Source organism: Vulpes lagopus, chromosome 4 (genome assembly GCF_018345385.1).
Source record: "Vulpes lagopus strain Blue_001 chromosome 4, ASM1834538v1, whole genome shotgun sequence".
NCBI classification, from domain to species: domain Eukaryota; kingdom Metazoa; phylum Chordata; class Mammalia; order Carnivora; family Canidae; genus Vulpes; species Vulpes lagopus.
In genome coordinates this window covers 32,985,463-33,012,082 of record NC_054827.1, presented here as the reverse complement: position 1 = coordinate 33,012,082, position 26,620 = coordinate 32,985,463, and the positions used below count along the sequence as shown (strand labels likewise).

Below are 26,620 nucleotides of genomic sequence, written 5' to 3'. Positions count from 1 at the left end.
TTACTTATGATACTTATATGTTTACTTCTAACATTTTAAAGTCCTACATATATGCAATACAATATATTTCATAAATGCTATACTGCAGGTTGATTAAAGTGAAAAGTAAAAGTCTCTCCTTCATCCCACTCCCTACAGGTAACTACTTTAAAACATTTGTATTATAGAAAAGTTTAAACATACACAACAGCAGAGAGAAGACTAATGAACCCATGTGTCCCCATTACCAACTTCAACGTAATTTCATACATATCTCCTCCCTCAAACACACACTGGATTATTTTGATGCAAATCCTAGGCATCATATAATTTTGTCCGTGAATATTCTGAACCAATGTCTAAGACACAAGGAACCTTATCCTTTAAAAAGAAACCTTATCCACGGTATGGTTATTACACATAAAAAATACTAACAATAATTTCTCGGGATCATCAAAATTCCCTGATTATTTCAGAATTTGTTTTTTTTCTCCATTGTTTTGTTGAATTAGGATCCCAACAGGTCCATGCATTTATAAGTCTCTAACTTATGGAAGTCCCTCTTCCCTTCCTACCCCCTTTTGGGTATTTATTTGTGGAAAAAATTCCACTTGATGAAATTATCTCATACACTGATCCACTGAGTGAAGAATGTGTCTGTTCTTCCCTCAGTCTTTCTGTTTGTGTATGCTAGTGTTAAGCCTCCAGAATGTGGTTTAGATATAAACAGACAGAGAAAGATATGGAGCACTGAGATAAGGACTTGGGACTTATTTCCTGTACCCCCTACTATGTCTGTATTGTTCAAATGTTTTTACAATGAATAATTTATAATCTTACTTTTGAAATTATAAGGAGGAAAAAAATAGTAGTCCTTCAATAAAAAAGCATAACCATTTAAAGTACTGATTATCTAGCATCTCCCAAAGCTCCTTCCTTTTCATTAGCCTTACTAACCTTACACCTAGAAGACTACCATTCCTTCTTGCTCTGTCTCCCAACTCCCACTCTCCTCCTTTGGTGCCAACCTGTGTGCTCATTCACTCATTCATTGTTTATGTCCCTCAGATTTCTCAAATACAGATTAAAATGAAGCATTTTCAGCTAACTTTCTCCAAGATATCATTGTAGATTAAAAAAATGTCTATAATCTCATCTAGTTTGGGATTTTAAAAGATATATTAGGAAAACAAATTGTATCCTATCCAATACAATATATATCATACTACAATTTTCAAACTCATTACTCAGTTTTAAACCCATTATGTCTTTATAATATGGCATATTATACTACCTAAGTGTGGCTTTTAGTCATTAAATAAAAACCTCAGAAAGGACTCCATTACTCACAAAAGTGACCATGGTCTGATCCAAGGCATATTTACAACATATTATGCTAAAATATTATTCAGATATTTGGAGTTGTTAATTGGGAACCGTGTCAAAAGAAATCCATGGCCCTAATAGATACAGGCTTTAAATCACTCAATAGAGTATCCTTAATCCCATTTTAACTGGAAACAGGACTACTCTTTCAACCAGAATAAACCTTCCAATGATCTTTGTTGTTTTCAAATTCTTAAAAATACAAGTTTCAATATTACCTTAATTTTACTCTGGATCATGATAATCTGTTCAACTACTAGGACAGGCACTGTGATGTTACAGAACAGACTCTTGGGCTCTCTGGGCAACAGAAACTGACAAGAAGCCAAACAGGAATTTTCATGCAAGGCTTTTATCAGGGGCTTCTGCTGGAGCAAAAGGCAGATAGCATAAAGCAAAGCGTCCTTGGCCTGGCTCCCTGAACAATGGCCAGGGAAAGTTTTAAAAGTGGCTGAGGCAGGAAAGGAGTGACATCCAGGCATGTAGGGTCAGGGAAACACAGGAAGTTGGGCCCACAGGCACACCTGAGGTAGGTTTTATTTGCATGTTAGTTTCCACCTCTGGGCATAATTTTTAGCATTACATTGAGGAGAAAAGTCGGCAATAGATCAGAGCTGGGATCTATTTGGCTCTGACTGGTCTGCTCTGGTTTTTGTAGGAGCACACCTGCTATAAATTGGGTCCTGGAGCTAGCTTGCGGCTTCTGGCTTCCTGATCACGGGCAGTCACCTGCAAGCTGGACTAGAGAAATGCCTTATTGCCTTTGGTGCTCCAGGTGGTCTGAGTTTTTTGCAAGTTCCTGTTCTGTCCCAAGTAGTGCAAACAGTTGACAGGAATAAAATTCTTTTAGCGGGTAAGAGATTAGACGCTTTGTGTGACAAAAAGTAAATCATTGTGTACACTGATTTGCAATTTCCTGTGACTCTAGAATTATTTCAAGCTAAAAAGCTTCTTAAATAAATCATTATAGTCAAGGATATATACACGAACAGGTTCAGGCAACGATTAACACTAGAAGCTAAACAAGTCAAGTTTTTTTAATCACAACTCAAAAGAAACATCATAGAGAAAAAGACATGTCTCAGAAAAGAGAACTACAATTGGGCAGACAGGTATTTAAAGAGCTTTCAAATTGAAACATTAAATGACTTTATAGTGTTATACAGCTAGTTTCAGGCAGGGTCTGAAACCATGGATCTTTTCTGTGAGACTGTTAGTAAAGAATAACAATTCAATATAGGAAAATAGGAATAACAATCCAATATAGGAAAATAAAATAAGATATAGGAAAATAAGGTACAACAATATTCTGTTTTTCTCATTTTAAAAGAGAAAAACAACACAATCATTTATTTTTAATAAGATCTTCAAAATTATAGCACCCAAAAATAACCTCTGTATGTCAAGCCGTTATTCCAATCTTGACTTCTTGGTTTTAAAATCCAAGGATCTGGGCGGCCCCGGTGGCTCAGCGGTTTAGCGCAGCATTCAGCCCAGGGTGTGGTCCTGGAGACCGAGGATAGAGTCCCATGTTGGGCTCCCTACATGGAGCCTGCTTCTCCCTCTGCCTGTGTCTCTGCCTCTCTCTCTCATAAATAAATAAATAAAATCTTTTTAAAAAATAAAATAAAATCCAAGGATATTTCTGAGTGCCAAAGGGAGTTCTTGAACATCATAAGAAATATACATATTTTCTCCCAAATTCCCTTTTTTTTTTAATTCCAAATAATAGCAACCTTCTCATGGGAACTAAATAACATGTTTCCCATTTTACTAGAAAGGAAGTACATTACATGCACATTATTTGTATAAGGCTTCAGCCTCAGCACTGCTGACATTTGGGGTCAGAAAATTCTTTGCTGTGGGGGGCTGCCTTCTGCAATGCAGGGTAGCATTCATGGCTTCTACCCACTAGATGCCAGAAGAATTATCAGTGTGACAACTAAAAATATCCCCCAGGTATCTTCTGGGGGCAACATTGCCCCCAGTTGAAAACCACTACAGATATGGTTCACAATGAAAATTAAAATCTTAGTACAGTCAACTAGACAGAGAATACAAATTTGTGATTTTAGATTTGACAAAATAAGCACACCATCAAAAATCACATTACTAGGAAACATGGGCTGGAGATAAAAATAAGAGCTGAAACATGAAACTTAAAGAGTCTTCAACTTCACGAAAGAAAGGAAAGGGTGTTAGCTGCACTTCTTTCTTCCTCTAACTCCTTAGATCTTTTCATAAACTGTGTTTGGAGAAAGTTTAAGTACATGTTTCATAATAGTAACTAGAGTAGAAGGAAACAAGTTAAAAGAACTCTACTTAATTGCAAAGCAAACAAATGTGAACTCTCAGCCATGGGCTTTTCTCCTTTCCTTCCTGCCTACTATGTAAACAATTAGCCACCTTTAAATACTTTCACTATAGAAGATAAACTGAATTCCACATACAGCATGAATAAAATAATTTTGTTGCCCGAATTATTTTAAAAGAGAAATTATTGCAATTAGATCCATAAAACCCTGTTACTTTGAACCACATAGTTCCATTGCATTCACAAGGTCAATCCCAAATAAATACATATCATTTATTAATAAGCATATTCAAAAATAATTATAATTTCCACTGCTATGTCCTACCTTCTTACATTTTTTGAGTGTTATAATTTTTTTTTACATTTACCTCTATTCATATTTAAAAAGAAATAGAGCTTTTGCTGTTGTTCATTTTTTTAAGCGCCCCTTTGGGAAAACCACCAAACCACTTATAAGATTTAATGCCCTTGAGAACTTAAGTTCTTCTAGCAAGGAATTTCAGTTTCTTGAGACAAAGGACGATACCTTATAAGTGTGTCTATATATATATATATCTTATGGATCATGTGTTTCCTGCCCTGGTACAGTTAAGTTTCAATGACTACATGTTGAATAAATGACTTATCTTTACAGCCATACATAACAGATCTCCTAATTGTTATTTATCATGTACAATCTGAATTGAGCTTTATTTTTATGATTAATATCTTTTATATCAATTCTCCAGAAATCCACATGGTTCACGCATTTGTCATTTTAATGGCAATGCTCTATTTCATTGTATGGCTCTGCCATAGACTGCTTAGCCACCCCTCTCAGGTAGCTGGGATCACAGCTTCTATTAACAACAGGATTCTAATGTATCAGTGAAGCCAATGGAGCAGGTTTTCCAGGGGTGTACTTGCATGAGGGTTCTTTTCTTTTTTTTTTTTTTTATTAATTTTTATTGGTGTTCAATTTACCAACATACAGAAAAACACCCAGTGCTCATCCCGTCAAGTGTCCACCTCAGTGCCCGTCACCCATTCCCCTCCAACACCCGCCCTCCTCCCCTTCCACCACCCCTAGTTCGTTTCCCCGAGTTCAGAGTCTTTATGTTCTGTCTCCCTTCCTGATATTTCCCAACATTTCTTTTCCCTTCCTTTATATTCCCTTTCACTATTATTCATATTCCCCAAATGAATGAGAACATACACTGTTTGTCCTTCTCCAATTGACTTATTTCACTCAGCATAATACCCTCCAGTTCCATCCACGTTGAAGCAAATGGTGGGTATTTGTCATTTCTAAAGGCTGAGTAATATTCCATTGTATACATAAACCACATCTTCTTTATCCATTCATCTTTCGATGGACACCGAGGCTCCTTCCACAGTTTGGCTATTGTGGCCATTGCTGATAGAAACATCGGGGTGCAGGTGTCCCGACGTTTCATTGCATCTGCATCTTTGGGGTAAATCCCCAACAGTGCAATTGCTGGGTCGTAGGGCAGGTCTATTTTTAACTCTTTGAGGAACCTCCACAAAGTTTTCCAGAGTGGCTGCACCAGTTCACATTCCCACCAACAGTGTAAGAGGGTTCCCTTTTCTCCGCATCCTCTCCAACATTTGTTGTTTCCTGCCTTGTTAATTTTCCCCATTCTCACTGGTGTGAGGTGGTATCTCATTGTGGTTTTGATTTGTATTTCCCTGATGGCAAGTGATTGCATGAGGGTTCTAAGGAGCTCCTTTAAAGGGAAGGGGGGGACCTCCTAAAATGAGTTAAACCATGAAAAATCTCATTAAAAGAAAAATGTGCCAAAGGAAAAAAAAGGCATTTCCCATACACTATCCTACAGTATGACAAATATCTGGCAGTGGCATCATGTCTACTTATTATAAACTAAAATACTCTAATTCTTATATTAAGATAAACATAAACAAATACAAAACAATTGTATATTTAACAACTGACCAAATTAAATGAACTTTTCAGATTTCCTAGCTCACTCTTAACAGTTCTGATTCAATCAGTATCCCACATGTGATCACTTCAGAAAAATGGTTTGACAAAAATAACAGTGTCACAAAATGAGAAATAAACTAGAATAATTTCAACATACAAAAAAGACTGTACAATTCAAAGTGATACTAAGAGGACCAGACTTATTTTTGAGGCAGTCCTATTACACTGAGTCAAAGGATGGCATAACTCCAAGAATCTGAGATATACTACATATCAAAAGGAAAAAAATATCATGAGGCTATCCATGTCATATATTTGAGGTTGTGCACATTCCAAGAAAAAGCTTTCAGTTACTTAGACTTCCATCTCCAGGGAAATTCTATAATAAACCAGGATTTTTAACAAAAAAACAAATATAAAGTCAACTTTGGTGAAATAAAATTTAAAATTCTTTTTGAAAACTGTCTTGAATTCAGTGACTTGTTTTGTATATATTTTAATTATGTTTTATTTTTCACTTAGAAGTTGAAAGCCAAACTACCTTAAAACTTAGAAGACTACATTGTACTATACAGCAAAACACAAAGATATCAAATTCAAATAATTTGCTGGCACCCAAGAATTAGTATGGACTTAAGCTCTTACTACATATTTGTTTTATAGTGATTCACCATGAGTAAGCTTTAAAACTCAATGTCTTTAGAAGACTAGTCTTAAAAAAAGGAAAGAAGAAAGAAAGAAAGAAAGAAAGAAAGAAAGAAAGAAAGAAGAAAGAAAGAAAGAAAGAAAGAAAGAAAGAAAGAAAGAAAGAAAGAAAGAAAATAAACCTAGGTCTGCATCATAATTCACTACCTTAAAAGAGAAAATCTGAAAAGGTTTCATGCCCAATTCCCTTTGTTATTTTTTCCACAATGATATAAAGTTACCTTTGTCAGTCTCAGTTTGCTGGGGTTTTTTAAGTTTACTGTAAGTGTCAGCCCTTTGGAATTTATACTGCATTTCCTCTTTGAGACAGTGTTATAAGTGGTAGTAAAGAGCCTACCAAAACCTATTCAACTTCTAGTGTAACTAATGTGTGGATAGTACTTATTGAGTCCTCAAATTCCTGCTCATTAGCAGAAAATGTTTCAGTGCATGTTTTAAACATCCTGTATTGCAAAAATTTAGTCAGCTGATTTTGGAGGAACATTCCCCTAGAGAAACATGAGTTGACTCACTGCTCACTATTACAAAAGCCTCTCAACTGGTCTCTCCCAGCCTCCAGTCTCTCCCTCCTGTATTCTGTCCTCCACTGCTTTGCCAATTACCTTAATCAAAAATCTAGTTATGTCATACCTTTATTTTCTTTTGTTTTAAGATTTTATTTGTTTGAGAGAGAGACATACAGATAGTGACAGAGATAGCGAGAGACAGCATGAGAGGGGAGGAGAGGGAGAACCAGGCTTCCCACAGAGCAGGGAAGCCCCAATGTGGGACTCGATCTCAGGACCCCAGGATCATGACCTAAGCCAGGATCATGATCTGAGCCGAAGGCAGGCGCTTAACCAACTGAGCCATCCAGGAGCCTGTGTCATATGTTTAATGTTTAAAAACATTTTTTCCCGGAAGAACTTCCCATTGGGTAAAGTCCAAACCCTTTAGCATGTAATAGAAGGCTCTACCCAACCAGTACTAACCTACCTTAGCTTCTTCCTTGCCTCCCCTTTCATACAACCACCTGCAGACATTCTCTTCATTCCCTAACAAGTCATGTGCTTTCATCCCTCCATACTTTTGCAAAAGAACACTTTCTTCTCCTTAGAACACACTCTTATCCTTTGACTTGAACACTCCCTGATGTAGATGACTTCAAATACTGCTTATACTGTAAAACCTCCCCAAGGGTTTATATACCTCCCAGAAAGACTTAGCACACCTTTTGCCCTTCCATAAGCATTAAGCATGGTGAATACAGGAACTCGATAAATGCTGACTAAAGTGCGAAAGCATACCTACGCTTAAATGAAGGATTGGCCAGAAACTGTTAAAGTCATGGTTAAAAACCCTAAGGATATTCTAGGGGTGCCTGGTGGCTCAACTGGTTAAGCGTCTGCCTCAGCTCAGGTCATGATCTCAGGGTCCTGGGATGGAGCTCCCTTCTGGCTCTCTACTCAGCAGTCTGCTTTTCCTTCTCCCTCTGCCCTTCCCCCCACTCATGCTCTCTCTCGCACCCTGTCTCAAAATCTTAAAATAAAAAAAAAATATATATATATATATATATACGGATATCCCATTCACCTATATGCAAGTATCCAATACATAAGCTTTAAAAATACAGTCTTATTTATATTTGTAAACACAAAGAATCATGGATTACTAAAACTCCAAATGTATAATATACTTCACTTTACAGATTGATAAATGTTAACCATCTATGTAAAGCACAGCAAAAACAGTGTTAACCAGAAAAGATATAGTATCTTCCCATTCAATGAAGTTTTAGTATTTAGAGCTTCAGAATTCCAATTGGGAGACAAATTTACTAAATTTAAAAAAAAAAAAAAAAAAAAACGAAAAAATGTAATTAGTTTCCTGAAGGTCAGTAGTCCTACACTGAAATCTTCTATCATCACCTTTGAATATCTCTCAAGGCAACCTTTGGTAAAAACCCTCATTCTCTATCATACTTCACATCTAATAAAGAAAATAAGAACTATGTAAACAATTTAATGCAAGAGCCAAAATAAACGAAGCTGTTTCCAGAAAGAAGCTAGTGTTAGTTTGTTTCCATTACGTTTGGGCATCTCCAGTATAAATACCTTACACATTCAAAGGAAGTTTCACAATTTAAAAGCGGTCTCACATCAATGATTTAATTCTCACAATAATCCCATGATCTAAGCAGAGCAGGGATTATTTTTACGGATTTACGACATTACGAACCCAGTAAAAATGCAGATAAAAGACTCCTTGGATAGAGACACATAGCCCTTGGCTTCCAAAAAGAAATACTCTTTACTGCAACAACAAAATGGCCCAAGACAAACGAGCAACCCCCCTTTACTCCATCACTAAGTGTAGTGCGGTGGACATACCAGTGACTCCGCTGTGAAAACGAGCGTCAAAATTTCAAATTATGATAACCTGGAGGAAAAGTTCCATCCCCCGGTCTCTTTCCAAGTGACATTAACTCTACAAGCAAAACCAAGCTCCATTTCTCAAAGCAGTTTAAACAAGAACACACCCTCGGCGGGCACGCAGACTCCGGGCTTCCAGCCGACTCCCTGAGGTCAGCCGAAGTCCCGGAGAAGCCCCCAGGGAGTCTGGGGGACCCGGCGAGGAGCGAGATGGGGGTGGGGCGCGCGGCGAGGGCTGTGCCAAGCCGGAGGCGGGGGAAGAGGACCGGGCAGGAGAACACCGCCAGGACCCCGAGCTCGGGTGTAAGCGCGGGGCACACTCAGCGGGAGCAGCCCCGCCTCCCGACCCCGGGTCCGGTCCCCCGCCGGCCCCTCCGCTCCCGGGCACCACGGGGTAACTCCGAGCGTCCCAGCCCGAGGAAACACAAATCTCAGAGGTCCCTGAGGGGCGGACACCCACCTGGCCGAGCCCCACCGAGGACCGGGCCCACCGTGCCAAACAACAGCAGCCACTGGAGCCGGAAGACCCCAAAGGGCGAGCCCGCGCCCGATCCCATCGCGGCAGATTCCGCAGGTTCCACTCAGCACTCGGCCGCCTCTGCCTCCGCCTGCTCCATCATTTCCCAGCCCTGCTGGGGCCCCAGAGCTGCCCGGGAAGCGCGCGCCCGGGACGAACACGCGCTCGGCACTGACGCAACTCGGCTCCGGTCCGAGCTCGCTCCCGACCTCGCGCTCCCTACGCTGACGTAGAGAAAAATCCAGTCGCCGGCGGGAGAAGAGGTTTTCAGTCCCCGCCGCTAAAACCCTCACTAGCCTGCCCCGCCCCTTCACACTCGCTGCCCCGCCCACTGCCGTTCACGCCCCGCCCTTTCTGCTCCCAGGCCCGCCTACTTTGGGCGTAGAAGGACCTGATTGGAGGAAGCACTAGGAAAAGTAGGTGGAGCGCGAGACCCAGAAGCGGAATCGAGGAGAAGTGAAGGGCAGCCCCGTCCCCTGCGCAGCCTTTTCTGATTGGCTTGCTGGCGCGGGGCGGAGCGCCGAGCTGCGCGTCCATTGGCTGTTTGGTGGCGGGGGGTGGGGCCACGCTTAGAGGCCTGACCAGACAGGACTTTCTTGGGTCCGCTCTGCTGGGCCCGGCTTTGTGGTTGAGGTCGGGTCTCTGCTGCTGGCCCCGGGAAGATGGTGCTGGGTGGTTGCCCGGTGAGTTACTTACTTCTGTGCGGCCAGGCGGCTTTGCTGCTGGGAAATCTCCTTCTGCTGCACTGTGTCTCTCGGAGTCACTCGCACAACGCTACCGCCGAGCCCGAGCTCACATCCGCTGGCGCCGCCCACCCGGAGGGCTCTGCCGGCGCTCAGAGCTGGGAATATGGCGACCCCCACTCTCCAGTCATCCTTTGCTCTTACCTGTAAGCTACCCGGTCGTCGAGGCGGAGATGGCGATGGGGCCAGAGATATATGGGTGTTGGGTAGGGGAAGGGAGGCTGCTTTTTATTTTTTCAGACCCTCTCCACCTGAGGACCTGATAGCACGCGGGAGATAAATGTCATGACAGGTTTCTCACTGCTCTCACCAATGTGCAGGGGAAAACCTTGCGGGTCCGTGGCAGATCCTTTGGGATCCCGAAAGAGGAGAACTAGGGAGGAGTGACATCACATAGTCTCCGGAAGAAGGATACAAGGTTGTGCCTTCTCTATGCTGCTCCCTTTGACCAAAGGAGAATCCATCGTAGGTGCTAGTAATGAGCCACGAATAGAGTAAATTACTTGACCTTGTCTACAAGCACTTTCTTTAAAAAAAAAAAAAAAAAAGGCAATATTCTAACCGTTGCAGAACCAAGTCATTTTTAACATCTCTTTTTAGTCCATAAGAAAAGGCGTTTGGGAGATGCAGGGGGAACTGGGAATCTTTTGGCTTCAGTTTCGCCCCCTTAGCCTTGTGGCTCTTTACCTAGGAAAGGGAGACAGCCATGGGAGAAGGAGAATCAGGTAGAAATAGGACCAGAAACACTCCCAATGAAAGGATCATTTGGATGGCTGTTTGACTGCTCTTCTTCAATCTGACAGCATCTCTTGTCTTGGGAACTGTCAGAATAAAACCCTAGAAAACTTGAAGAAATGTCTCTTGCCTGTTTTGATTATATACATGTAAACAGCCATTTTTGGAAAAAACATGAGAATGATGGTCATGACCTTACTGGTGATTTACAGACCTGATGAATTTATAGAATGTGACGACCCAGTGGATCATGTTGGAAATGCAACTGCATCCCAGGAGCTCGGTTATGGTTGTCTCAAGGTGGGTTATTATTTTGTTTTATACAAAAACTCTTCCATAGAGAAATAGTACTGGCTAACTGCTGTTACAAAAAGGTATAAGGGGTACAAAGTTACCTTTTTGTAGACTTCATTAGAATGACTTACTGGAAATATGCAGCATGGCCAGCATCAGTGACTGAATAAGACATTTCATTTCCTCAGGAAGAAGTGGTGTCTGTGCCAAAACTACCCAAATGCACAGACCAACCTGTCTTTGGTTCTTTGAGCTATTGAGATTGACTGATTTAAAGCTATTATGTCACCTCATTTCCTTCAAGCGTGCACTTTCCTAAAAGAACAAAAAAAAAAGCTTATGCACTTTCTAAAACCAATAATGGATTGAGCTCTATCTTTGTTACACGTGCATTTGGGGCAAAGCTCCTTTTGCCGATGATCTTTCTTTTCATGAGGCAAGCAGTTTCCACCATATCCTTAGGAAACAGATGGGAGTCTTTCACTATATGCCTTTGGAGGAGATTATAGTATTCAAGGAGAAGCCTTTGGTAACAATGGCCTCTTGGAATGGAAAAAAAGCCATTCAATTCAGTTCCATTATTAACATCCTAGTTAGTCTCCCCACAACCAGTGAAGTTCATATACCTCCTCCTCGTGCTGCACAATGCAAGTCAAGATTCAATCAGATATAAGAGAGTTATGGGAAAATATTGTTTGTACTAAATCAGAGACAGAGGAATAAACCTGAAAGTAATAAGATCAAAAAGGCAACTCTTAGTATAATCGTGTATAAAGAAATGTTTTCAATACAATGAGATTTTGTTCTATTGATAATTATCAATGAAGGTTTTGAAGGTTAAAGTTAAGTACTGTATAGAGATCACTTAGTTTTGCCCACTTTATTTTTTTTTAAGATTATTTGAGAGACAGCAAGCCAGTGGGGGGTGAGGGTGAGGGTGGGATGGGGGTGAGGGTGAGGAGGGGGTCAGAGGGAGAGAGAGAATATCAAGCAGACTTCCGGCTAAGTGCAGAGCCTGAAGGTAGAACTTGATTCCACAACCCGAAGACCACAATCTAAGCTGAAATCAAGTCAGATGCTCAACTGAATGAGCCACGCAGGTGCCCCGACTTTTGCCCATTTTAATTAAAAACTGACTTGATCCTGTCATGGCACTCAAACTGCCACTTTCCCCACAAGTCCTGGAGGACCAGTATAAAGGCACTGAATCCCAGGAGAGGTATGATTTCCGACTCCCTCCCCTTTGAGGAATGCACCAATGAAAATAATAGTGAAGTACTTAATAAAGTGCCCGTGGAGAATGTACAGCTGTGCTTTCTCTGCTAGAATTCAGTTACATAAATGGTAAGAGGTCCTGTTCTGAAATTTTTTGCTGAAATTTAAACTTCTACAAAAATGTAATATAGATATCTGATAATCACACATTCACAACCAAAAAAAAAAGTTCTGATTCAGATGATATTCAAGTTCTTACCTAATTATGTTCATTTATAATACATATAAAACAGACCTCTAATCCACATTGACCATTGCCAAATGCTCAGTAATGTGTTCTCTTTCCTGTAAATATAATTAAAGCATTGTGTTCATCTACTCTAAATGGTATTTAATGAAACTGATGATAAATTTTTTATTATATTGGAGAAGCTAGTCATAAAGAAGAAAAATCAGTTTAAAACAATGTACAAATAGAGTGGAATAATTTAAAATCCCTTGAATCACTAAATTCCTTGCTCTTGAACACAGCTTAACCCAACTTTGTTAGTACAGTTATCATCCTGAGTCACCTTTAATTAGTGAATAGAAAGATATATCTTGCATAACTTGCTTTGGTGAGTTTAGGTTGTTTGTTTTGTTTTGGTTGTCATGCCACAGTTTGGTGGGCAGGCCTACGGTGATGTGGAACACACTTCAGTCCAATGCCGGGCCCTAGATGGGATTGAGTGTGCCAGTCCTAGGACCTTCCTACGAGAGAATAAACCTTGTATAAAGTAAGTGTTACTTTGAATGGGGTAGGCGGTACTTGGTTAGGGGTAGAGCTCTTTTCTTTGTCATCTCTTGATGTGACTTTTATCTTAAGTGTTAAAGGGGCAACATTATTACTGTGCATAATCCATGGACAAGAGCAATGTGGTTATAAACAGGGCACTGGGACTTAAGAGACCAGAAGCCATAAGTTCTAAATGTCTCAATTCATCAACTAGCAAGGTGCTTTGGAAGCCCAGAAACTGTCCCTCACCTACAGAATAAAGGTGTTGGACCAGATAATCTAGCTCCAAAATTCCTATTATAGACATAAATCCTGTGAAAATAGCCTTAATATTTGAAGAATAAAAGTTTTATTATGAAAAGTGTGGGTCTCTCCCCTGGAAAATAAGTTTATCTTTAAAAGAATTAGGGTCATTTCTGTACACTTTTCTTGAAGACACAGAATATATTCATATCATTTGCTAATGGAGCCCGTGGTGTTTAGTGACAATATTAGAGCAATTGCAAATGTAAGACTCAAATCCTTATTGAAGAAACCTCATGTTTAGTTGCCACAAAACAATAGAAGAATATATGGAAATTAGTGTTCATGTGAGGAAAGATGACATTTCTTTAAAGAACTGCATTCAGAAGTGCAGCCTCAGGAAAGGAGCCTGTGTGGGAGAAACATGGGGGCCCAGACTCCACTCTTCCCAGGATGCCTACAGAGCAAATGTGCTTGATTATTTCTTGTCTGATCCAACTCAGTATTCCTCTATGTCCTGGGTCGTACTCTTTTGAGACCAATTAGAGATTTTCTTTATGGGGAGGAGAAGAGGCCACAGAGGAACTGCTACACCATCTTTTCACTTATGTTAAATTCACTAATCATTAAGTGTTTTAATTTTCATGTGGTAAACATCTTCCTTTTCGTTCCTTCTGTCTAGATATACAGGACACTACTTCATAACCACTTTACTCTACTCTTTCTTCCTGGGATGTTTTGGAGTGGACCGTTTCTGTCTCGGACACACTGGCACAGCAGTAGGGAAGCTGTTGACACTTGGAGGACTTGGGATTTGGTGGTTTGTCGACCTTATTTTGCTTATTACTGGAGGGCTGATGCCAAGTGATGGCAGCAATTGGTGCACTGTTTACTAAGAACAGCTGTTGTCATGGTCCAGAGAGACATGTCTTCTGAATTCATCTCTACAGGCTCAAAACTCTTCCTTGATATCAGACCTGGCCATTACTTTCCCTCTTTGGAGGGAATGGGTTTGGTAAAGAAGGTTTCTGTGGACTCTGGGTTTACAACCCAAATTTCACCTTGCAGACTAGAAATGACAAGCAAACAGTGTTTGGGAATCAAGTATGTACCTTTCCTTATATAAAAAATATAAAGGCTAATGGCTAACTTACAAGTTGTAGAGGGGTTTCCATACTGTATTTCTGTACATTGCTGTATCTTCAATACTTTAGAGCAAGTAAACCCAATAAGATGAACACAGTGAATATTTTTAGCCTTGTGCCTTTTGTGACCTTAAATCTTCCTGCAGAGGAGATATGAAGCTGAACCAATGAAAATCTTCAGCAGAAGTAAAATGGCCATGGATTTTAATACACATTGAAATTCTGACTTTCTGAATTCAAGTTGCAGAATAAATTCTCCCAACCTGGAGTGCTGTTTGGTATTTTCAGTAGATAGAATGAGACTCAAAATTGTTTGTTTTGCCAAAAGCTGGGCATTTGAAATGAGCCACTCTATTAATAAACCCTATTATTACATCATTATGCTCCAGAGGCAGTATATACTGTGCAATAATTTCATTTCAATTATATTTTGAAAGCCCAACAATAATCAGATGTGTCTGGGTTTAGCTATCATCTTGGCTATCCTATCTGAAAATTAGTTATCTACTAGTTTAGAGAGTCTGTTATAGGCTGGTAAGAAAGATCTACTGCAACTAACTGTAAAACTAAAACTAAAATTCTCCACAATTATGTAAGATAAGGTGAAAAGCCTCATAGCTTTGGGGGAAAAAAAGATTCTTACTTAAAGGACAGAATTACTGAGCAATGGGTAGAGTTAAGATGTAATTTATGGGGGCAAACATAACACATTCCATCAAAATAGGCATGGTACTGGAAGCTCTCACTGTGGGCAACAGTAGTCAGCAGTTGCTAAAAAGAGACAGCCAAGCTTTTGCATTCCCAAGTCACTGGGAATAAAAGGAAATATCCTTAATTATAAGTGGTTTAAAAACTTAGTTCCCATCCTTTGCAATTTAAGTTGAAAAGAACTTTTAAATATGAAGTAAAAGGAGGACTTTTCAGACAAGTAGAACTAAAAGCCCAATATTCAGGATAAATCCTAAAACCAATCATAATAGATTACTTAAGGACCAAGAATCGGTTAAAATAGCACCAGATACGTTCTATCCTTATGAAGCAGCTTTTCTAAATGTTTCAGCTTTATCATCCCTGATTAATAGGATCACTGTGTTTATATTATCAAGTGGTTGGCGATTGTGTAAAAATTAAAACATTATTCTGCCTTGAGAATTCTGTACTACATTGACCATAACCTTGTTTGTAACAGTAATAATTAAAATTGTTGTAGGTCGTGAAGAAACTAGATCCCATCCCCAGGGGAAAAAAAAATGCACTTAAAATTTTGCATAGAATTTAAGGAGATGCCATATTATTAAAAAAAAAACCTAACTTGTAAGAGAAATCTGGAAAACAAATTAAAAGCTTACCAAAAATCAGGTACTACGCTAAGCCACAAATCCTGGTTCATCCCACACTTTGGAAAAAAATCTCCTTCAGGATATTCACAAGCCCCATCAAAAACAATTTTCTTTAAAAACACCAACACTTTGGCAGCTTTCAGATTCAAAATTACTAATGTTGCCAGGAGGATAAGGATGGGTAAAAAGGTCAAAGTCTATAAGTTATTGAAGGATATGTCCTATAAAAGAAGCCCTCTCACAGAAGGCTCTGAGACCACAGGCAGGGTGATCATTAGAATCTAGTATTCCTCAGTGACAGTCCACAGTAGTCAATTTGAATTTGACTTAGAAATGATGCTCATCAAAAAAAAAGAAAGAAAAGAAATGTTGCTCATCCTCTGCACCTACAAACCCTGGCCAAATGTGGTACTACCTGAAAAACTGATTGAGAAAGGTAGTATTATTAAAAATTCTATTTCCTTTGCACTCTGGATTCAGGTTGTCTCTTCATATTCAGTAGGTCTGTTCACTCGTGCGCATGTGTGTATGTGGGTGTGTACGTTGGTGTTACATCCAGTTTGTGGCTATAGAGAAGTTTTAAAATCCACAAGTGTCCTGTCAAGGTTAAATTAGAAACTGACTGTTTTTCAGTTGTTTCCTGTGTTTAAATAAAATGTTATCAGCTTCCCAGACTTCCTGGCACCATGTCCTTCACTTGCTTTAGTGAGGCTTCTTAGCAACAGTAGAGCACCCCAATCTAACAGTCCCTGTGTGTGTGTGTGTGTGTGTGTGTGCGCGCGCGTGTGTATTTTAAAACATTCATTTTTCTTAAGAAAGAGACCCTAAAACTTGCCATCTTTGGCACATCTTCAATACAAACCAGGTAATATAGCTTTGATTTTGTTAGATGATTTCTCTTTAAAGCAAGATAATTAATTGATTATTTCAGGTGTGACTGTCAGGATCAAAGTTTGACTTCCTCGACGAACCATAATGGAAAGGGAATCACTGTCCTTCACAGCTTCAATAACATCAGTTGTGGTGGTAACAGGTTGCCCATTTATGCTGACAATTACATCGTGGTCTCTCAACCCAGAGCTGGGAGAGGGGGAAAAAAAGACCATGAAATTATATGTTTTATTTGTTCCCATCTAGAATTTAATATCTGTCTCCTATGACACTATTTTGCTGTCATTTTTTTTTTTAAGATTTTATGAGAGAGAGTGTGTGCACAAGCAGGGGAGGGAGCAGAGGGAAAAGCAGACTCCCCGCGGAGCAGGGAGCCTGATGTGGGGCTTGATCCCAGGACCCTGTGATCAGGACCTGAGCCAAAGGAAGAGGCTTAACCGACTGAGTCACTGGGGCACCCCTATTTTGCTGTCATTAAACATTGAGCAGGGAGCCTGATGTGGGGCTTGATCCCAGGACCCTGTGATCAGGACCTGAGCCAAAGGAAGAGGCTTAACCGACTGAGTCACTGGGGCACCCCTATTTTGCTGTCACAAACAGGAAACCAGAAATAGCCCAATCCTTTCAAATACGAGGGCTCTTGTAAGATATGCTAGGAAACCACCTAGGGACAACAATCCTATTTACCTTTATAAATTCAGTCTTCTAACAGAATCATGTAAAAAGTTTATTCCTCCCATATTATTGGATTTGGTTTGGAATAGGGAATTTTGCTTTTATTTTTTATCTGTAAACCTCAAACATACTCCTGGTCTTCCCAGGAAAGATGAAGAAGAACACAAGCAATAAACTTTTCCCCCATACAGTTTGGTTTTGAGAGCTCACTCACTTGCCCCATCTCCACCTACAAGTTATGGAAGTGAAGAGTCTGTTGAGCTGTATGACTGCTCTGCTTCCAGGAAGTCAAAAACCAGTCACCCTTCCAAGTCTAAATATTTAAGACTCTGGTTCTAGGCTGCTTTTCCCCAAAGTTGTGATTATATTTTGTCTCCAATATATTTGCTTCACATAGAATATATATTCTAGAAACTTTAGGTCAATAGTAAGCTGGAAGAGAGACATCAAATTAAATGATTCCAGGAGACATCATTTTAAAGAAATGTGGAACCAAAGGAAGGATATGGGAGGATTACCAAGATATGTGGAGTTAATTTTTTTTTTAATACAAATTTAAAGCCAAAGGATGTGAAGAGAAGTTTGAGGGCAAAGCTAAAAGCCTGGAAAACCTTTAGCACAAGGACAGCTCAGGAGGATGACTGGGACAGTGCACAAACAAGAAATTTAATCCACTGTAGTTCTATAGGTAGAAAAAGAGAAACCTGCCAGTTATTGCTGAGTGTATACTATGCACCAAAATGAGGGTATGAGGCTCAGCCATAATAAATAACCTATCCCATGTGCTACAGCTTCGAAGGGACTTAAAGTAGAGTTTGACCTTGACTTGAAAACCCATCTTCCTGCCACTCGCTCTGCCTCTTAGAAACAAGAGAAGCAGCTACAAAACAGGACAATCCGGGAGTTAAGCCAGATTCCACGTCCCTGCTCTTGACTTAAATGTACCTCTCAAGTGAACTACCCCTCTGTACGATAGCTGCTGTTTCTGTAAAATAATGCCTATATCATAGACTATTGGGGGCTCAAAAAGTATGTAAAACACTTGAAGTGATGCCTGACATAGTAAGGGGTTAATAAGTGCTGGCTGTTATTACTGTAATTATTGTTATTGGATAAATAACAATTAAATAGATAGATAGATATAACTGGCTGAAGCCAGAAATAATAGATTTCTGGTTTATCAGTGATTTCAAGCAAGCAGTAGTCCCACACTTTAATGTTTATACAAATCACCTGGAGATCTTGTTTAAAACAGATTCTGATTTAGTGCTGGGGCCTGTCATTCTGCATTTCTTTTTTTTTTTTTTTTTAAGATTTGTTTATTTTAGAGAGCACAGCCACATGAGAGGGGAGAGGGAGAGAGAGACCGAGAGAGAGAGAGAGAGAGAGAGAGAGAGAGAAAGAAGCAGACTTCACCCTCAACGCAGACCCCGACTCGGGGTTCAGTCTCACAACCCATGGCCATGACCTGAGCCTAAATCAAGAGTCCAGTCTCAACCAACTGAGCCACCCAGGCACCCTTCATTCTGCATTTCTAAAGCTCCAGGTGAAGCCAATGCTGCTAGTCTACAGACCACACTTTGAGCAGCAAGGACTAGGAGAACTGAAAGAAATAGCTTTGGCCTTGAACCAAAAGATAAAAATAAAGGGGTAGGGGAAGGGCAGGAAGCAAGAAAGTCTAGAAAAGCCTATGACACGCCAAATTTAGTAACATGAGACCTAACCCTTAGCTATTAACTTTTAGTACCCCATGGTTTCTTCCCCCTACTAAAAAAGTTGCCATAATATAAAAAGAGCTCTCGAGAAACAAAAGCAGTGAGAGAGGTATACTGAAGAAGTATAAGAGAGAGATCCGGGAGAATAATTGTAGGACAAGCCACCTCTTCCCTCAGTAAGTATAAATGTTTAAAAATGAGTAAAATCAGCTGGAGCACTTCTCTGATGAGCTGTTCTATCCTTTGCTTTATTAACATTCATTCATTCAGTGCTGGCATCTGATATAGTCTTCCAGAGTTCAAGAAAAAAGTGTCTTAAAGTACCTAAAATATATTCTTAAACTTTAGCCCTCCCGAGTCTTTCCTATTCTTAATAACTAAGGTATCCAAAGTAGATTCAAGAATTGCTAGCAAAATTAGTTTAAACTTATGCTATTAACTCATCATGAATGCTTGGGCTACAAGAAAAAAGAATCATCCCCTCCCCCAAATAAGTCCTTCCAGACACAGGTACACAAATCTAAATCAGCACTGTCCAATAGAAATGTAAGACAGGCCACATGTGTCATTTTAAATTTTCTGGGAGTCACATTTTTAAAAAAACTTCCTTAATTTTAGAAATCTCTTTAAAAATAGGGACACCTGGGTGGTTCAGTAGTTGAGTATCTGCCTTTGGCTCAGGGCATGATCCTGGGGTCCTGGGATTGAGTCCCACATCGGGCTCCCTACAGGGAGCCTACTTGTCCCTCTGCCTGTGTCTCTGCCTCTTTTTCTGTGTCTCTCATAAATAAATAAAACCTTAAAAAAAAAAATTTCTTTCAAAATAGATGAAACTCATTTTAATAAAATACCTATTTAACACAATATAGGTATTATTACTTTAACGCATAATTTTTTAAATTATTAATAGGTACTTTAGACTGTTTCATAGATGTCTTTGAAATCCACTAGAAACAACATACAACGGTTGTGCTACTGTATAACATCTTAAACAATGCAGTAATTAAAGGCAGTCCTTCCAAAACAAAAGGTATGTTTAATGGAAAAATATTTTATATTGATTGCCTCTGGGGTTTTAATTTACATAAATTAAAATTAGACAAGATTCACTTCCTCAGTCACACCAGCCACATCTCAGTGTTAACAGCCATGTGTGGGCTGAGCCACTGTACTCACAGTGCACATCTCAATCCACATATTTACCATGGTGCCCTAGCTGGGCCAAGGCCTGAGCTCTTACCTTTCAGCAGCCGTTCCTTGAATCACCTCATACACAAAAACCCCAGAACTCACATCAGGAAAATCTGGATCTTGCCTTTTCATCTCTTGAAGAAGGCTAAGAAAAGTGAGAAAAGGTTTCCCAGAAGATTAAGAAACAATGAATTCACCACCTGAGCCCCAGTCAAAGCCTCCAACTCAACAGGTACTCTCATATGTTCTACTCAAGGCTTCAGGCAGCCAGGGAGGATTCCATCAAGCTGGTCACAGTTATTCTAACCTGGGGGTGGCCAGGTTCTCTACCAAAGCCCCAAATCATTGGACATTATCAGGTATAGCCATAGCGAAAGAAGCTACTGAAACATAGTGTCAAATATTGGTGCAGGCAGAGGCAGATACCTACCCTGTGATAACGGGGCCTACTCTCCCAAGAGTAGCTAACTGTGGTCCACATGCTTTAGATTCCCTGTTAAGACTGTCCATGTGTGCCCTTTGCTTCTGAAAAACAACCCAGACATACTGAAACCCCTGCTTACTTCATAGTGAGAGGCAGCATCCGCAGACCGAGATACTTCTTCTGTGAAAGAGCCTTTCCTGGAAAGGAAAGTTATAGGGTGTTACTAACAACAAAACGTCTTTCCTTTTGGCAGAGCCTAAAAAGACAGCAAGTCACAGAATATCCATACTATAATTGTAGCTGCCCTTTCAGGCTGTCAGCAATGAAAACACGCTTCAGGGAACCTTTAGTCACTAGCACTGACACTGCTGCCATCCACCTCTCATCTCCAGCCCATGGGTTTCCTTTCTGCCATAACTCACCTATTTCTGGGCAGGACACATGCCTGGTTTTGTGCCTAGTTGCCCATATTGCCACCCGAACCAGGGACCCCTGGTCCACAGAACCCCATGGCGATCTCCACAATAGCCCGAGTATTCCTGAAAAGCAGGAGGGGGAGAAACCCCCCACCCGCATTACCTTTCAACTGCCGCTCGTGGAATTCTGCCAGAAACTGTCGAATTCGATCCGAGGGAATGGCGAAGGAGATTCCCGCTGTCACCTTCAGTGTATTTATGCCAATTACATCACCATCCTGGCAAGGGAGGAGACCTCACTGGGTCGCCAAGTTGTGCAAAGTGGCCAATGCAAAACCAGGACCAGCAGAAGAGAGAGTGAAGCTAGTCAGGGAGGTCCAGAGCACAGAGGGGCTAGAGGAGAGGCAGGCTGGGGCGGGGGGCGGGGGGGGGTGTAGGAGGACAGGGGGCCCGGGGGGCCCTGCCCTGTGCAAATCGCCACTGAGGGAAGGTGTTGTTGTTGTTTTTTAAGATTTTATTTATTTATCCATGTGAGACACAGAGAGAGAGGCAGAGACACAGGCAGAGGGAGAAGCAGGCTCCGTGCCAGGAACCAGATGCGGGACTCGATCCCAAGACTCCGGGATCATGCCCTGAGCCACCCAGGTGCCTCTGAGGAAATTTTTTTTAAGCTTGAGTTCATTTTCTCCTTCACCAAATGATTTTAAAAGTGAGCCACAGTTTGTATGTTGACACCGTGAAGGGGACAAGGACTATTTATGAAACTAAAAATAAATATGGAAAAGAGAAAACGCTGTTGGATTTGCAATAACACTTCAGTGAAATTTCAGAATTAGCTGATTGACCTCTGAGAACAAAGCTTTATGAGGCCAAAGCTAAGAAGTGGGAACCACTTTCATCTTCGTGCACCTCATCATCCTTTAGCCTTCATTGGGTCATGGGAAGGGTAGAAAGGAGACTTCTGGTCATATTATAATACATATCATAACTCAGTAGATCTGGAGTGTGGTCTGATGGTCTGCACGTCACCCCTGCTCTAGTAAACTCGTTGTCTACTGGAGAAAGCAGGCACAAAAAAAATTACCCGCGTTGCTATGAGTTAAGAAGGGCTCAGTAATTTCACATAATGATTCATCCTCCAAAGAGCAAGTATAATGTGTAAGGAACCGAAAACAGCCCAAAGGGCCTCAGCATGATCACAGACTGTATATCAAATAGCACTGCACTCTCTATTTTCAGTGTATTTGAGCAACTAGAAATGCTTGCATTTCCACTAGAGATGCTGAATAAAACTTTACAAATTAAATAAAAGACAGTGTAATGGGTTCTCACTGTGGCTTTTCTATCTCAGGTCTAAAAACCTCAACAGACCACGTCATGTAGTTGGCATTCTGGGATGAGGGACAGATCTTCATATGTAGCAGCAGGGAGTCCTCAAGGATCGACATTTCATAGTACAGTTGGACATCCAACATACAGTTTAGTTAACTTTTGTTAACTGCACGATGAAAACAGAAAGCATGTTGAAGAGATGTCAATAAGCAGAAGTGAACCCTGGCACCATCACTTGGGTGAGATCACATGCCATGTGACAAGTGATGATAAATCCACCAACGACCTTAAAGTTTTGCTAACCATTTACTTAAGGTGCGATAATAGAAAGTGTCCTATCCACAGATCTCTGGTCTGCATCATGGAATGTGAAAGTCTTTGAAAGTTCGGAAGAGACAAGAAGCAGCAAGGAAAGTAGCCACTTACCAAGTTCACCAGGGGGCCCCCAGAATTGCCGTGCTGAAGACAGATTTTGAAAAAGTCATCAGTGCTGCTTTTCTCCTTGGCATTTATACAGAGTCCCTAAAGAGGCTTACCAACAGCACCCTGCTCTGGTGAGCCCCTGTTCCTCCCAGGCAAGCAAAGCCGTGCCCACTGTCATCACCAACAGGGAAGTCAGTGCAGGTAAGGGACAACAGCAAGAGGACCATCACCTTCTACAGTAGGGGTGGCCTCTAGGACAGACCCTAAGAGACAACCCAATATCATGGATGCCAAAGATCACATCAAACCGGCTAGACTCTAACAACATGGCATTCCATCCCTCCCATGAGAATCCAACTGGACTTTGCACAGCCCCAACAGACCAAAGGGACATGAGGGCATTCTGACATGCTCTTCTCCCTGTCCTGCCCTACCTTATCAGCTGAGGATGGCCCTCCCAAGTGACTTACATTAATTATGGCATCAGTCTGGATATAGTCCATGTCTGAATCCTTCAGCCCCAGCTCTCTGCCCCCTCGCTGTGTAGTGCTGACGATTCCTGCAGTCACTGTGTTCTGCAGAGAAAATGGGCTGCCCAAGGCCACCACGAACTCTCCAGCCTGCAGGTCGGATGACCTTCCCAGCAGCAATACAGGAAGGTCACCCTGCACGCAGCCAGGAGGGGTGGGAAGGGTAGAGAGGTGAAGAACAAATCAAGAAGAGAATCAACCAGTATTTGTGCACAACCCACATCTGACACTGCCAATGCAAGAATCACCCACCCACTCACCTAGGTTCTACAAGTCCCTAATGCTTCTTCCTCAAATCCCAGCAACCACCAACTGTCACTCCGTAAGATTATCAGGATCATCTCTAAAGTCTAAAATTATTGCTTTGTAGAAACTCCTATAACTAAGCCAGCAGTGAAGTAGCTGGTGAACATACCACTGATATTAGCAACTCACTTAGCACTATACCAGCTCAGAATTCTATAGTCAAAACCAAACCACAAACAGAAAGGAGATGGCCCAGAGCAGTGCTTCTCAAACTTTAATGTGCCCATGAATCACTCAGGGATCTTATTAAAATGCTGATTCTGACTCAGTAGACCAGGGTGGGATCTTAGATTGTACATTTTTTAAGAGTTCTCAGATAATGTCAATGCTGCTGTTGTGCAGACCACACTGTGAAGCAAGGACCTCAAAGTATTCCTTAGCATCCTCGAATCCATTGTAATCAGTCCTAGTATTCTAAGGCAAGCAGAGAGAGTTTTCCCAGCAGCAGCAGCTGTTGAAGGAGGAGGTAAAGGAGGCTGGATAGTTAATAGAAATTGTTAGGGACATACAAACAGGCATAAAAGAAAATAAGAGTGGAAAATAGGGAAAAAGGAAATTTAGCAAAGAACATATACCAGGTTAAAAAAAAAAAAAAAGATACGTGGGAATGGGGCAGTGAGGGAAATGGCAGCAAACTGATGAAAATCTCCAGATGTACAGACTGATTTGGCCCTTGCACACTCACATTTGGCTCAATCTTAATCAGCGCAAGATCCAATTTATGGTCAATGTCCTTGATAGTGGCTTCATACTGGACCCCACTGTGGAGCTCCACCTGGATCCGCTGCTGGTTGGTGATTACGTGGGCATTGGTAACAATGAGCCCATCCTCAGACACTATGAACCCAGAGCCGCTGGATGCAGGCATATCCTTGCTGCTAAGAGGTGACCTGTCCCCACAAGACAACAGCATAAGCAGAGGGCAGGAAAATCAGGGGATCCATCACAGTCTGGGGACATGGGAACCTCTCATTGATCAAACACACCTCCACCACAGTTTTCTCAGACAGTTTACTATCCCGTCTGTGTTTTTCTACTTTTTTTTTTTTTTTAAGATTTTATTTATTCATGAGAGGCAGAGACATAGGCAGAGGGAGAAGCAGGCTCCCTGTGGGGAACTCCATACCAGGACCCTGGGATCACACCCTGAGCCAAAGGCAGAGGCTCAACCACTGAGCCACCCAGGTGCCCCCTGTGTTTTCATTCTCTGCACGAGTACTTAGACTCCTCATGTTCAGTGCCCTGGCCACCTCTTAGGAGCAGAACTGAGAGCTGATGCCAACTCTCCTTTTCCAGGGACAACCCCCCTCGCCTCCTTCTCCAGTGCTGGTCAGAGCAGCACCCCTCTGCTTCAGAGAGGCCTACCCTAATCACACTCCTGAGAGCAAACGTGCACCCAGTGCTACATTATTGAGGACCCAGGCAGGTAGGAAGTGGAAGAAGGCTGGTTCCCGCTTAGGTTCCACCACCAAGTGGCCTCGTGACATCGGATTTCCTTCCATGAAAACGAGGGGCCCCCGAGCAAGATCACCATGGGGGTGCCTGCTAGCTCCTACATCTGACCTTCAGTTATGTCGTGGGAGTTGAGGGAGAGAGAAACCCCACGCTCCTAAGTGCAGAGGAGCAGCCCGGCTCTGGAGGTCGCAATCCCTACGCTTCCGCTCTTTGGCTAAACCACCGCGAACGGGTTATCCAACCTGTTAGGGCCGCGCAGCGGGTTTTAGGACTCAGCGACGCCCGCGCCGCGGGGGCGGGGTGGGGGGGCCCTGGAGCCGGGTGCCGCGGGGAGGCCGGCGGGCGGCCTCCTCCTGCCTCCCTTACCTGCGGAACAGCTGCAAGTGCACCACTGAGGGCGCCACCTTCTCCACCACCGCCGCGAGGAAGTTGTACGGGCTCCGGAGCCGGCCGACACTCCAGGCCCCTGGGAAGAAATGCTTGGTTCCTGGGGGCCTGGGCGCGCCGGGCGTCCTCTGCAAGCCCTCCCGCTCGGCTGGAGACCGCTTTCTCCCCCTTCCCTCCCGCTCCTCCCGTCGGGCTCCCTCTCTGTTGGCTGCAAGAGTTAAGAGCTAAGGACCTCTTAACTCGAAGGATGCGCCTTGAGGGAACGACACCTGTTATCCCGGGTGGGTAAGAGAAAAAAAGGGGGGGGGGATGGTATTTAACAGGCCCGGGGCGGCAAGCGGGGAGAAACCACGCAGGAACTGGTAAGGCGACACCCAAGAAGGAGAGAAAACTGGGAACGCGTCGTGGACTCCGGAGGCAAAGGCGCGGGCGGGAGCTGCGAGCGCCCCGAGCGCCCCGAGCGCCCCGAGCCGCGGGCGGCGCTCACCTCGCCCCGCGCAGTCGCCCTTCAGCACCGGCACGGCCGGGAGCGCGCCTCGGAGACGCGCCGCGCGGTTCTGGGCGCGCAGCTCGCACAGGCTGCGGTAGGTGCGCCCGTCGCTGCCGCACACCGCCGCCCCCGCCGCCGCGCAGCCGCACGTGCCCCCCCGGGCGCCGCGGAGACGCCGGGCGCCGAGCCGCGCGCCGCACTGCAGCCCCGGAGCGCACGGCCGGCCCGCGGCCCCGCCGCACGCCTCGCCCTCGGCCGCCGCGCACACGCGACAGCAGCGGCAGCCGTCGAGCACGGGCGACGACCCCGCGGAGCAGGCGGGCAGCGGGGGGCAGCGCGTGGGCTCGCAGGCCGCGGGACAGCGCAGCGGGGGCCTGGACGTGCTAGCCTCGGCCCCCGGCACGGGCCGCCAGGCCGGCAGCAGCCACAGCAGGAGAAGCGGTCCCAGCGCAGCCGGCGGCGGCGGGCTGGTCATCCTGCCCCTTCTTCCACGCTCTCCGGTTCCTTTGGACCCGCCACGGCTCTAAAAAGAGCCTCCCTCTCCCGGTAGGACGCCGCCTCCGTCAGCCCCGGGCTTTAAGGGGCAGAGCCTGGCCGACCTCTGCACACACACCCCCCGCGTCCCCCCCACCCCGCCC

General features: G+C 42.9%; 3 protein-coding genes across 3 annotated transcripts in view; 1 reads left to right on the top strand and 2 right to left on the bottom strand.

Annotated features, from left to right (window-relative positions):
- Nucleotides 1–9,519, bottom strand: part of ADAM9 (ADAM metallopeptidase domain 9) — a 128,979-nt gene extending 119,460 nt beyond the window's left edge. The window contains exon 1 of the mRNA XM_041752908.1: nt 9,201–9,519. Within this exon, the coding sequence (XP_041608842.1) occupies nt 9,201–9,297 (97 nt within the window). The 5' untranslated portion in view covers nt 9,298–9,519. The remainder of the gene's footprint in view (nt 1–9,200) is intronic.
- Nucleotides 9,520–9,814: 295 nt separating this feature from the next.
- Nucleotides 9,815–14,675, top strand: TM2D2 (TM2 domain containing 2). The gene is made up of 4 exons (XM_041753599.1): nt 9,815–10,146; nt 10,948–11,035; nt 12,905–13,020; nt 13,945–14,675. Exons 1-4 carry the CDS (start codon nt 9,920–9,922, stop codon nt 14,156–14,158), a joined length of 645 nt encoding a protein of 214 aa, XP_041609533.1. The 5' UTR covers nt 9,815–9,919; the 3' UTR covers nt 14,159–14,675.
- Nucleotides 14,676–16,249: 1,574 nt separating this feature from the next.
- Nucleotides 16,250–26,570, bottom strand: HTRA4 (HtrA serine peptidase 4). The gene is made up of 9 exons (XM_041753598.1): nt 25,980–26,570; nt 25,472–25,571; nt 24,336–24,540; nt 23,285–23,479; nt 22,818–22,850; nt 21,223–21,337; nt 20,783–20,840; nt 20,269–20,364; nt 16,250–16,827 (listed from the first exon to the last, which is right to left on the bottom strand). The coding sequence occupies exons 1-9, from the start codon at nt 26,455–26,457 to the stop codon at nt 16,662–16,664; spliced, it is 1,446 nt and encodes a 481-aa protein (XP_041609532.1). The 5' UTR covers nt 26,458–26,570; the 3' UTR covers nt 16,250–16,661.
- Nucleotides 26,571–26,620: the final 50 nt, after the last annotated feature.

Excerpts from the sequence above, each read along its gene's own strand:
- TM2D2 (XM_041753599.1), top strand. The coding sequence starts at position 9,920 with ATGGTGCTGGGTGGTTGCCCGGTGAGTTACTTACTTCTGTGCGGCCAG. Across the intron at positions 10,147-10,947 it reads GTCATCCTTTGCTCTTACCT|ACCTGATGAATTTATAGAAT; the intron begins GTAAGCTACCCG and ends GGTGATTTACAG. Across the intron at positions 13,021-13,944 it reads GAGAATAAACCTTGTATAAA|ATATACAGGACACTACTTCA; the intron begins GTAAGTGTTACT and ends CCTTCTGTCTAG.
- HTRA4 (XM_041753598.1), bottom strand. The coding sequence starts at position 26,457 with ATGACCAGCCCGCCGCCGCCGGCTGCGCTGGGACCGCTTCTCCTGCTG. Across the intron at positions 23,480-24,335 it reads TGATTAAGATTGAGCCAAAT|GGTGACCTTCCTGTATTGCT; the intron begins GTGAGTGTGCAA and ends GGCTGCGTGCAG. Across the intron at positions 20,841-21,222 it reads CCACGAGCGGCAGTTGAAAG|GAAAGGCTCTTTCACAGAAG; the intron begins GTAATGCGGGTG and ends TTTCCTTTCCAG.